The sequence below is a fragment of the Carassius gibelio genome, chromosome B16 (assembly GCF_023724105.1).
Source record: "Carassius gibelio isolate Cgi1373 ecotype wild population from Czech Republic chromosome B16, carGib1.2-hapl.c, whole genome shotgun sequence".
Classification (NCBI taxonomy): Eukaryota; Metazoa; Chordata; class Actinopteri; order Cypriniformes; family Cyprinidae; genus Carassius; species Carassius gibelio.
The window spans coordinates 11,839,009-11,852,487 of NC_068411.1; the positions used below are offsets into that span (position 1 = coordinate 11,839,009).

Genomic DNA, 13,479 nt, shown 5'->3' on the forward strand with positions numbered 1-13,479 from the left:
TGATTTTGTTCATAATTAACGAATGTAAATCTTTGGACCTCTTTCATTTTTTCTGTTTTGGAAACACACATGCAGATATCCACACGCGGCTAAACGCACACGCGCGCACACATGCACACGGACGTTTCACCCAGCAGCCTCTTATTCGCGCTCGAGCCCCTACAGGTCGCGCGCTGCTCCATCATCACGGGAGCTCGTGACTGACCGGTTTCTCCTCGCGCAGCACTGTCAAAGCTCGAGCGAGTGGCGCCTCCCCCTTTCCTCTGTATATGACCAGACTCAACTCCTCCGCTGTTTTACACTGTGCTTTCCCTCTCAGACAGGAGATGTGCTCCGGATAGAACCGCGCTCCTCTTCTCGCGTGCTCCAAATTGCGTTTTAAAACGAACCCCTCTTGTTGCGTCCCGCGCACGTTTGTTTCCCCCCGTTCTCGTTGAGCTCTTTGTGCTTTTGTTTATTACAATGAAGGCCAGCGCACCGGTTCGCCCTCACAAGGTTTCTTCTGGCTCCAGTCAGCTCTCCTTGCGTTATTTGTCGGAGCGCAGCCAATGCAAAATGGAAGAGGAGGATCTTTTCTGTCTGCAGTACGACATGAACGACTGCTACAGCCGACTCAAGCGCCTGGTGCCCACTATTCCGCAGGATAAGAAAGTCAGTAAAGTGGAGATCCTCCAGCATGTCATTGACTATATCCTGGACCTGCAGCTGGCGCTGGAGACGCACCCGTCTCTCCTGAAACAGACGAGCCCACCCGCCTCCACACGGACCCCTCTCACACAAATCAACACAGAGCAGGTAAGCAGGACCAGAAACCTCCGTGAACGTTCACTAAAACAACTGTGGTGATGCTGGCTGTGCACGATAGTCTCGTTACGCACAGAAGTGACAATAGTGCGTGTTTCTTTGAACTGCACCAGACCAAATGTGATGCTGTAGAGCAGACTGCTGGAGGCCTGTGTTTCCTTGTTCTTTGCCAAAATGTAAAAACATGAGCATTTTCTTAGTGTCCAATTTAATTTATTTTATATTACATATATCATATGTAATTTAAAATCATCTTTTAGCTATGAGGCATATATCAAAACCTTTGTATATGTGTGTGTGTGTGTGTGTGCATATTTATTAAAGCTGTATTATCTGCTGTATGATCATTATTATTTTAAATGACTCCATGTACAATAGCTTAATGATGGTTATTGTGGCCCTCATGTCACCTCACCGTTAGCCGCAGTATGAATGAACGCACCTGTTTCCTTTGCTTTCAGAGGACGACGGGAGTCAATAAGGAAGACTCAGTTTTATGTCGCTGAAATGTTGCACACCGGTGAGTACATTCGATTCAATATCAAAGATTCTCAAAGGACTCATCCCATGACTCATGTAAGGTTACTTACAATAATTCATCCAATCCTAGATGGCTTCTTCAGCACTTCTGTGTGTAGGCATGTGTCTTGTTTTTTTATGGATAGCCAAACACTGCTTTTAATAATAAATGAATCATTGTAAAATGATTTCGCATCGCAGTCCGTGTCGCACATTCTTTCATTTTTAAAACATAAAATGGCTAATTCATGCTAATTAATTGATACTATAAAAGAAAAGATTTCTTTAAAATATACATTTTAGGGTGTTGCTGCCAAAATACTGTCACAGTTTTGTTTCTAAACCAATTATCTCAATAGAAAAAAAGCAGCTACATTAAAACACACCAAGTGTGTTAATCAGCCTGCATTAAGACCATTTCAAGCTTGAAGACATGCAGCAGTGGAAAAAGCCAGAGAAATGCTTTTCATTACCCAGAATCCACAGCCTGAGAACAGGGCTGAACTGTCAGGATAATTGGGTAACAGACTTCTAATGGAGCTGGCAGTACATGCAGCTGCAATGGCTATTATTAATAGAGCCATGACAGTAAAAAACACATAGATAGAAGTTATTACCATAATATTCCTGTTAGTATGAATGCCGGTTTTTGTGGCAATCTGTCTACTTGAGCTTTCCGCTCTGGCTGGACTGTAACTCTGGCTCCTTGACGCTGGCAGCGGCTCGGACCCAGCTGTAGGTTGTGCAATAACTGTCCATTCTATGGCAGTCTCGCTAAGAGGGGGGTTGGACGGTAGCTACAGAGTGAAACGTCCGAGGCGGTTGGCCCGCAGCTGTGTGTGGGAGCGCGTATACGCATGAGGTTAGCGGTCCGGGCCAGCGAAGCACTGCGTTTGTTGTTTAACCCGGTTTGTTTTTGGGTTGTTGATCAAGCATGCCCTCTGTTTATTGGGTGGAGCCGGTCAGTCTGGAGCAGACAGTTCACACACCCCTTCTATTCATTCCTCTCTCACAGGTGTGCACTGAACCCATCCAAAGCCAAGCCCAGCTTCACCAGGGAATCCAACACACACCAGACCCAATCGCAGGGGAGCAGCACTGAAACTAATAGCTACTAAATCATAATATGTAAACATTTTAACGTCAGCTGTCAAAGATGCGGTGAAGCCAGCCAGATTTCTCCTGTGCCCATTCTGTTCTCTCTCAGTGGGGGAAGCGCTGAATCTGGACAGAGAATCCAAAGCCAATGGAATTCCAATTGGAACAGAACTAAAGGCTCCTCAGATAAAAAAAAAAAAAAACTCTGCATCTAATTTGACTAAAAACAGCAGACTGTAAAGCTTTATGTGTCAAAATGGAAACATCTGAACAGGGATCTCCCTACTCTTTAATATTGTAAAGAACTACGATAAGTGTTGACTTAAATAATACTGTACATAACAAGGAGGATGTTCTATAAATGTATGTGTAAGAGAGTATATGTTCAACCAGCTGATTGTAATTATTCTAAAATATTTTTTATCCAAAATGTTTTGTTCTGTAAATATTGTGTTTTCACATAAATGTAGTGAATGATTACATGATGTTCTGCTAATAAAGGTCTCACATCATATTTTCTGTCCGTTAAATTAGTTTCGTGAGCATAGTTACTAAAACATATACAATAAACCTTTACTGGATTCCTGATGCGTGAATATATTTAGAAACGGTTTCATTTGAATTAGTTGATGGCTAATATTTTTCATCCGTATAATAAATTATTTGAAATGAATGAGAATATTATTTACTGAACAATCAATCAAGGAAGCAGTATTTTATTTTTTTTTGTACAAAACCTCTCCAAACACATCTGCCCTAACGCAAGTTGTATATAATTTCACAATTCTTTTCATATTTTTTAATTCTTTTTGAATTTCCGTTAAGGTGAAAAATAATTTTATAGCATACTTATGCGAGTATTGATATAAAAGAAATAATTCATGCATAAACATGCAAAATATTGTCCTTCCAAACAACTATATGTGATCTTTGAAAACATTTTAATTTCTAATTCAGATGTACCTATTAAAATTTGCCTCTTTTCTTTTTCTTTTTTTTTTTCTACAGAAGCACAACCTTGATCGTTTTCAACCGTATATTTGAGATATTTTCTTTAATATTTGTATACTGTTTTAACCGTCTCACTTTCTATAGAACCACAGTGGATAAAAGACACAGTGTTTGAGGGAATGAAAGATGTCTTCAATCAACGAAACATATCGAACCGTCATTTATTTCCACTTTGCTCGCTGTCCTGCTTCTGACGTTTTCATGTTTGCCATTCGTTCCTGGCGAACAAAAAGATTTGAAACATTTTTCATGCCCTGTATTATAATCAGACTGCATTGAAGGAACTGTACGATGGCCTTCACAGTACGCACAGTGACAAAAATACAAAAGATAGCTATGTATTGTCTCATATTATATTACAGATAAAATGATCTGGCCATTTGTCAATCTACAATAGAAAACCACTTCTTTTTTTTAATACAATACTAACTCATCTTTTTATAGGAATATTCCAAACCGAGTGATACAATTTTTTATTATTGCATTGTTCATTGTTTACCTATATGTGCTCTGCTCTATGCTTAAGCCTGCAGTCTCTTTTCTAATTGTGCCCCCTAATGGACCGATCTATTTTAGAGTAGATTATGCAGAAAAACAATAGACAGTTGAACCAAATAAGCAGATTCTGCAGGTATTCTACATTCTAGCTCTGCTAACATTGTTTGCATAGTCAAATCAACTCCGACAAAAGAAAACCCCAAGCGTTTCTGCACAGTTAGCAGCTCCCCCCTTCTCTCTCCATCCCTCTCAAGGTTAAAAACAACGGGGCCCGTAGATGTCCATGGGATACTGTAGACACCGCCTGCAGATTTGCAGCGTCTCCCAGCATGCTCACAGCGTCGCATGTTCTCAGATTCTCAGGTTTTGTGCCTCTCAGCTATTTTCAGCCTCGCCGAAATGAGAAATTCAAAGAGGGCAGGGGAATATCGTGAAAAAAGATGTGACCCGCTGCCACCGTACACACTAATAGAGGCTCCTGAGGGCCCCTCATTCCCAGCAGGTACAAAATGCACCTGTGTGTTGCTACTACATACAGAGCCAACATACTGCTTATGTCATCCAGGTGTAGAACAAATATACACAGTGGAATAAGCCACACCTCCCCCAGCTGTCAATCATCTGCTCTATATGAGCAGTGTAATAAGTCAGTGTTCCAAGAATATCTGTTTATTAGAAACCCGCACAAGGTTCCTGTCTCCCCCCACTTAAACAGTAATCAATTTCATTATCACACACAGTCATATATTACTTTCCATAATAATTTTCCATAAACAAGCCGGCCAGTGTATAAGTGTGTTAGTCTGCTTCACACTCGTTGTTTGACTGTACACCTTGGTGTTTTTCTCTGCTGGCGCCTCGTCTGGCTCTGAGCAGTGACGAGGGCGACTGTGGGAAATGATCACATCCTGTCTGATAAGAATAGGCCTCCGTGTAGCGCTGGTCAAACTCAACGGAGCAGCAGTCAAACAAGGATCAGTGGTCTGGAAATGTTGTCGGCCAACAGAGTTATTATCAAAACAAGCAGCTCGGGCTGCTGTTGTAAAGTCGGGATTGTTTGAACAGGTGTGAGACAGTATGACATTGTGTGTTGTGCGCTTGTGTAAATGCGCCTGTGCGCATCCGTCCATTTTAAACTGTATTCAGTAATAAAAGCGATCACTGGAAAAAAGAAAACAGTTAAGTCAGTTAGTTCAGTAATAGCTTTAAGATCAATTTTTGTTTTTATTTATTAATTTAATTATACACTACTAGTTAACACCTGCACCCACTTCATTGGGTTGTTTTTTCTATCTATCTATCTATCTATCTATCTATCTATCTATCTATCTATCTATCTATCTATCTATCTATCTATCTATCTATCTATCTATCTATCTATCTATCTATCTATCTATCTATCTATCTATCTATCAATTTGCTAAAAGTAACAGTAAATACATTTACAATGTTACAAAACAAATACTGTTCTTTTCAACTGTATCTTCATCAGTGAATCTTGAAAAAATGTATTATTGAGTCCAGAAAAATATAAAGCAGCACAACTGTTTTCAAAATTGCTAATGTTACATTTAAATATATAAATGTATATAAAGGTTTTTTGAATTTGAAACATATTTCACACTATTACTGTTTTGTTTTTTAAATTGTTCAAATTCTTATTTATTTATTTTTAATATAGAAAACATAATAAAGGAAACGCAGTCAAGCAGCACGGTGTGATGCAAAACTTGGAACTGTTTAAAAAGCTGTTTTAAACTATTTGATAAGCATCCCAGCATGAACATCTTACACAATATTACACAAGGTGTGTCTAAATTTTTAACTGGTTGTAAAAAAAAACACTATTATATCCAGGCATCACTGGCTTCCATTTTGGGGGCCCAAAAAATGTGTAATTTCAGAAATATGCAAAGCAGCCATTTAAACAGCTATCGCCCACTTTTGCATTAAATCTACCACACAAGACTAACAAACGCAATACGATTTTGCCACTCAACCATGAACATTTAGTCTTCATTTTATGGTCATCAAGGGGCTTCATTCCCTTTCCTCCTGCTTTCTTGACCCCCCACAGAGAGAAATGGACAGGGAGAGATGGAGCGAGCGAGCGGAACACGTCGGGTCCTGAACAGCACCTGATTACAGGCTAATAGCCTCAGAGTGATTGAACATTTCAGCCTTCTGGCTAATTGGTGCTATTTAAAGTAGCTATTAGCACACAATGGCAGTCACTCACTCATAAACAAAGACAAGATCTGGCCTCTGAAAATATGGCAAGATGGAAAGATTATTTAAATTTGGAGAGATTAAAATACAGATTTGCCAGTATTTAGTTGTAACTAACTAAAAGCTCAGCTCTTTTTTTATAATAGTTTTCTAATATATCACTTATGCTCTTCAGATTATATATTTTTTAAATATGTATGCTTTTAATTGTATTTTTTACTTAATATATATATATTTATATATTTTTTTTCTGTAGTGAAATGTTTGATTACATAAAAAATAATTAGTTGACCATATTAAATCATTTTAAATATATGCAATATTTTTGATGGTTGATTTATAAATATAAAACAACTGGATTTTTAAATCATAAATGGTATTGCTACTACAATGAGTGGACAAAATTTAAATAAAATAAATAATTTAAACAAAATTATTCATGGTAATAAAAAAAACTCAATATAAGGTTACTGAATGCCTTAAACATTAACAATACCTTGCAATTCTCTGTTTAATTTCTGACATTAGAGTTGAAATAGGTTTTTGGACTGGTATTCTGTTTCTGGTTTGAGTGTATTTACGGTCTGTGAGGTTGAGATGCGCTTGGTAATACTTCATTTGGGGAGCGCTGCTCAAAAGCCTCTTGATTCATTCTAGACAAGTATGAGTTTTCATAAATAAAGCATATTGGTTCAATATAGATATAGATATCGAATCTATTTCATTATGCAGGAGCATATGGAAGCACTTTGAGAGCTTGCGTGCCTGATTGTAAGTAAAATAGGCCTCTGCTGTGAGCACATCTCTTCCAGCCTCCAAAACACCTCATTCATTCGAAATCAATGTTTCTTATTGTGCCAGGCAGCGGAATGACCATGCAGGCGAGAAGAAAGAAAATGAAAGGAGAAAATAGGAGGACAAATGATTAAAAGAAAGAGAAAAAAAAGTCAAATAAGAGTGTGGCGCGTAATATTAAAAAGAAAAGGCTGAGGTGGATTCATTGCCAATGTTCAGGTCCTGAGAGATGGAGAATGAATTACAGAAATGAGCCCTGTAAACAATGCCAGGCCTTTGCTTCTCATTCAAATGACTCCTCCCCTCATTTACCCTCCTATCCCTGGAGAACGAGTGATTAGAGAGGAGGGCGAGGGATCTGGATCACTGCTGTCAGGAAGGGACGCCAGCCGTGCTAGAGGAACATGACCCTGAGGTGGAATGATCACACGGGCAATATGTCACAGCAAATGCCGGCGCAGGGTGCCAGGGCCACATCCACAGGTTTCCTGGCACACAGACAGTTGGCACCATGTTCATACGCCGGCTGATTATGCCTGACATGAAAGAACTGAACCACTTGTGGTGGTGTGAAATAGATTTTTTTCAAGGGGGTTCTTTCCATGCTATATGTGTGTGTGGACAGTCAAACTGAAAGTCATATACTCTGTACACATTTTTTGTAATTTAGTCTTTATTTATTTATTTATTTATGTTAAAGTTGCAGTCTGTAACCTTTTTTGGTTAAAAATGATCCAAAATCAACATTTGAGCAAGTACATAATCAGCCAGTGTTCAAAACTATCGCTCTTCACCTGATTCAAAACGGTAAGCCAATTATAATGTTTTATAATTTGAGTGGTACGGGTAGGTTTTCGAGGGAAATTCAAGCATGTCGCCGTGTCATTACATCATGTCTGTAAACTGGGGTTGCCAAGTCCACGGTTTCCCCTCGAAACTGGGCTGCTTTAAAACGGTGGCGGATCCTTTATAGCCTATTCTCACAGCAGCTGGAATAATTACATTTATCATTTTAATGGCGGATTGTAATCCAGAAAGGATTATATGTTCATGAAACACATGTGAATGAAATCAAATTTTATTCCAGTTGCTTCTGATTACAGATAGCCTGGGATTACACAAGATTTGGTTTTGAAAGACAACCAGTTTGAAGGAAGAATAATTAGCTTTATTGGTTAAAAGAATTTCTTAAAATGAAATTCAAATGGTATGACAATTAGAGGTTAGACTTTACAGAAATTAGATTCTAATCCAAATTATAGGCCTCCTCAGTCACGCAATGCTGAATAATTTGAGGATAAAGTATAACAATAATAATAATTTAGCACGGTTTGTTGTGACATGAGCTAACCAATCTTTCGATTAAAATCGCTATTGGTAGTGTGATCCATTATAATGCTTTTTTCCTCAGTTGGTCAGAACAAACATGCCAGACTTCTTACTTGTTCAGATGACAATATCCAGTTAAATTTCTTATTTGGCTCATATACTCCAAGACATAAGATAGAATCTGTGATTGTGAAGTGCAGTACATATCCACACTGGAGTGGTGACTGACTGCCACACACACAAACTCCTCTAAAACATCAGATTCATCTGCGCTGGAGCCGTATCGGTGCACAACCCACCCAAGGAAGATAATTCCGCAAACAGCTGCCATTGCAGGTTTCCAAACAGAGATGGCAACAAAGAGTCAACACATATGGACTGCAGCTTTAAATATACCTGCACTGTAAAAATTAGGGTCACACTTTAGTTTGGGGAGCAGTTCTGACTGCTAATATATATTTACTACAACTTTACCTCAAACTCCTAATTTACTGCTTATTGATAGTTTGTGAGGTAGCTGTTAAGTTTAGGTATGGGATCTAGACTTTGGTCTTACAGATAAGGCATTAATATGTGCTTTATAACTACTAAAGTAAATATGCTAGTAATATGCATGTCAATAAGCAACTAGTTAATAGATAGAACTGGTCCCTATACTGAAGTGTTACCAAAATGTGTTTTTGAATAAATAAATAAATAAATAAAAACAAAGATTATAGGGGTAACACTTTAGTATAGGGAACAATTATCACTATTATCTAGTTTCTTATTAGTATGCATATTACCAACATGTTCACTTTTTATTAGTACTTATACCATTTTGTTTACTTAAATGGGGTGTCATCTCATTTATCATCAGTAAAATATGGAGTGCCACAAGGATCCGTCCTAGGTCACCTTCTATTTTCAATATACATGTTGCCCCTTGGTAATATTATTAGAAAATATGGAATTAGCTTCCACTGTTATGCTGATGATACTCAGCTATATATCTCAACGAGACCAGATTCAGCTTCTAAATTATCTAAGCTAACAGAGTGTGTTAAAAATGTAAATGATTGGATGACAAATAATTTTCTCCAATTAAATTCGGATAAGAAAGTGATATTAATTATTGGACCAAAACACACTACACAGAATCTTGCAGAACTAGACGGATGTACTGTTACTTCCTCTACAGTCAAAAATCTGGGTGTTATATTAGACAGCAACTTGTCTTTTGAAAATCATATTTCCCATGTTCCAAAAACTGCATTCTTCCATCTTAGAAACATTGCCAAGCTACGAAACATGTTATCTGTTTCTGATGCAGAAAAGCTAGTTCATGCATTCATGACCTCTAGACTGGACTATTGTAATGCACTTCTAGGTGGTTGTCCTGCTTCTTCAATAAACAAGCTGCAGGTAGTCCAAAATGCAGCAGCTAGAGTCCTTACCAGGTCAAGAAAATATGATAATATTACGCCAATTTTACAGTCTCTGCACTGAACTATTAAGTTCCATATCAGTTACAAATTATTATTACTTACCTATAAGGCCCTAAATGGTTTAGCTCCTGCGTACCTAACTAGCCTTCTACCACGTTACAATCCATCACGCTCCCTAAGGTCACAAAACGCTGGACTTTTGGTAGTTCCTAGGATAGCAAAGTCCACTAAAGGAGGTAGAGCTTTTTCTCATTTGGCTCCCAAACTCTGGAATAGCCTTCCTGATAATGTTCGGGGTACAGAGACACTCTCTCTGTATAAATCTAGATTAAAAACGCATATCTTTCGCCAAGCATTCGAATAATGTATCTCTTAAATTGTGAGTGTAGTTGCATCTGATCAAATGCAGCTATGCTAATGATGCTAATGATGTCTCTATTTGTTTCTATGTTTTGCCACGGGATTTACATCCAGTAGATTTACATCCAGTCTGGATCCAGAACACCTGAGAAGAGATGATGCTGACCCCTCAGAGGACCCCAGATGATGCTAACCCTGAATCAAAAACAGAACTAACAAATATTGCTACAAGTGTGACTGCATCATATAATAATTATTCATTATTAATAATATTAAATAATGTTCATCGTCTGGCTGACTACGTCTTGTATTAATTTTTCAAAAAATCCTGTCATACGTGCACAAACTGACAGTCACCACTTATAAGCTACTACTAAATATTGTAGAAACATAATTTTCTGTAAAGTTGCTTTGTAACAATTTGTATTGTAAAAAGCGCTATACAAATAAACTTGAATTTAATTGAACTTATAAAGCACATATTCTGCATGACCATATTCTACATCCATATAATCCTACCTAATACATAAACAACTACCCTTCCAACTATTAAAAACCAGCAAATTTATTAGCAATTTTTGAGTGAAAATGTTTTCTATACCAAGGGTTATTTTTCAGTGTGACTGTGTGTACACTGTATATATATACACACCCTCACATAAATGTATATATTTATACTGTATATATGCATGCATGTATGTATATATATGCTCCTCTTTTGTAATCACACCTGCTAGTGGAAAGCCAGTGAGCAACTGAAATTACATTAAAGAAAAGTGTAGTCGGTGTGGATGTGGAGTTGGCCCGAGGGGATTCATGTCAGGAAAACGCCATCCGTCGGCCCGGAATGATAAATGAAACCTTCTGTTCATGAATCAAGTGTATTAAGTTAGAAGATGCATTCTGTCCAATAACCGTAGACTTCAATTCTACACGTCTTCAACGGAAACAATATCAAAGCAACACTCAAAAGATATTTATTGCCTAACATATGCTTTTATTTCTGAACAAAATTTGTCTTTGTGAGAAAAAAAAATGACAGCATGCATTATATTATATTATATTATATTATATTATATTATATTATATTATATTATATTATATTATATTATATTATATTATATTATATTATATTATATTATATTATATTATATTATATTATATTATATTATATTATATTCTTCCAAATTTCTGGGATGGATAGCACTGATCTATGACATTCTGACTTTGTGGTTTTCTATGTGTTGACCCGGCTGCTTAATTTAGCACCTAATTCAGATGTTAATTTGTTCCAGTTGAGAGGTGACTTTAAAAAGGTTTTTTCATTGACTCAGGATTATTGGCCAGATGGGCAGCCCATTAGACGTGGTTGTTTGTGAGTTTGGGATTCCCGTGATATGACCGGCGCTGGCAATAACAACAACATTCCTCACCGTGGTAACCGGGGGTTGTCATGGACAGAAGTCTCTGTGTGATTCTTTCTAGCCCTGAATTGTTAAAGTCAGTGGGTGTCATTTCCACAAACCAGCGAGGAAAAGAATCAACAACAACAATTATAACAAAAGACAAACTTCTCAGAACTGTATTATGCATAAACAACAGGGATGCTATAATAAAATATAATGTGTGACAGTGAGTCAGGCATTTATCATAACTTCGATGCATGTTATGATAAATGCATCTGAAAAAAAATCTTCCTCCCTATGTGGCACCATTTTTTTTTTTTTTTTTTTTTTAAATAATGTCTCAGTCATCTTCACATCAAGCCATTTTTGTAAACTCAGGAAGTTGTTTAAATGCATTCAGCCAATGCTTGTAAATGAACTAATTAAATGAGTGCTGCTCATGAATAAAGAAAGGTAATAACTTGGTAATAACTTTTATATTTTCACACTTAATTATGATGGACACATTCTTAATTATGTTAATGATTATTTGACTTGACAATTTTTGTGGAAGCTCACGCCACATAATGTTTTTTCTATATTTTGTGTATGAACATTGTACAAATTTTATACAGGAACATATACAAACCTTTCTATCTATCTATCTATCTATCTATCTATCTATCTATCTATCTATCTATCTATCTATCTATCTATCTATCTATCTATCTATCTATCTATCTATCTATCTATCTATCTATCTATCTATCTGTCTGTCTGTCTGTTGATCTATCAAAAATACATAAAGTAATGTGAAATTTAAAATAATTCTAAAAATGTGTTGTATTCCAGAGAAAAATTATTTAAAAAATGTAAATTATTTCTGTGATGGCAATGCTGAAGAGTTGTGCTGCTTAATATTTTAGAGGAAATTCTGATACATTTTTTTATTATTATTATTATTACAGTTTTTCTCAGTTGCTTTGGTACATTTCTGGAATCATTCTTGAGATTTGCAAAACATTAAGTGTCTGTGTCAATGAACATGTCAGTGCCATCAGAATGACAAGTCCTTGTGTCACAGTTTATGAATAAGACAGTCAAATCACTTAGTCATGTTGTCAATATAACAGTGTACTCTGGAGGGATGTTCTGATGTGAACCATGGCAACATTTTGGATGACAGTTACTGTATTGAACAATATGCCATATGCTTATGTATGCCATATAATCATTTCAAAAGTACAGATTTACACATTACTATATGTGGGATTTTGACTGAAAGAGACTGGATAGAATTCCCATTATCATTGGTTTATAATCTACATTCTCTCCATTACTAAAGATTCACTTGCACAATTCATGCCAAAATGACTAAAAGTCTTATAATAATGTACAAAAAAAAAAAAAAAAAAGTGTACTTGGCAGTTTATGACAACTAGATTAACCATTTTGCATTTAATGACTTATACGATGAACTAAAGACTAGATGTTTTAAGGGGTGAGACTATTTGCACAGAAAAGTATATAATACATTTTGAGCGACATGACATTAGCAACTGATGAATTGCATGAATGTACAAAAGCAATTGCAACTTGTTCAAAAGAATAAGAAACTGGTTTTATGATGTGCATAAATGACTAGATGGTGTGGAGGTTGAACAAGTAGTTTTGAGAATTTCATTTCTGATTTGAGAATTGCACCAAAGTTACTGAGAAAAACTGTATTATTTTTTTATTTTATTTTTTAGAATAGACAGTTCCAAAGAGCCATATTTATCTGAAATATAAATATTTTGTAAAATTATACATTTCTTTAATGCCACTTTTGATCAGTTTAATTCTTCATTGCTGAAATAAAGTAGAATTTCTTCCATTGACTTAGAAATCAACTTAAAAGAAAGAAACTGAAACAAAAAAAAAAACTCATTTTGTTAAATACACAAAACAGCCTCTTATCATAGGCTGTTTTAGCTGCATGGTACAAAATCCAGTAAATCTGTAATGTTATTTTTCAGTAAATA

General features: G+C 36.4%; 1 protein-coding gene across 1 annotated transcript; it reads left to right on the plus strand.

Annotated features, from left to right (window-relative positions):
* The first annotated feature begins 233 nt into the window (after positions 1 to 233).
* Positions 234 to 2,935, plus strand: id4 (inhibitor of DNA binding 4). The gene is made up of 3 exons (XM_052577783.1): positions 234 to 795; positions 1,266 to 1,324; positions 2,339 to 2,935. The coding sequence occupies exons 1-2, from the start codon at positions 463 to 465 to the stop codon at positions 1,308 to 1,310; spliced, it is 378 nt and encodes a 125-aa protein (XP_052433743.1). The 5' UTR covers positions 234 to 462; the 3' UTR covers positions 1,311 to 1,324; positions 2,339 to 2,935.
* Positions 2,936 to 13,479: the final 10,544 nt, after the last annotated feature.

Excerpts from the sequence above, each read along its gene's own strand:
- id4 (XM_052577783.1), top strand. The coding sequence starts at position 463 with ATGAAGGCCAGCGCACCGGTTCGCCCTCACAAGGTTTCTTCTGGCTCC. Across the intron at positions 796-1,265 it reads CACAAATCAACACAGAGCAG|AGGACGACGGGAGTCAATAA; the intron begins GTAAGCAGGACC and ends CTTTGCTTTCAG.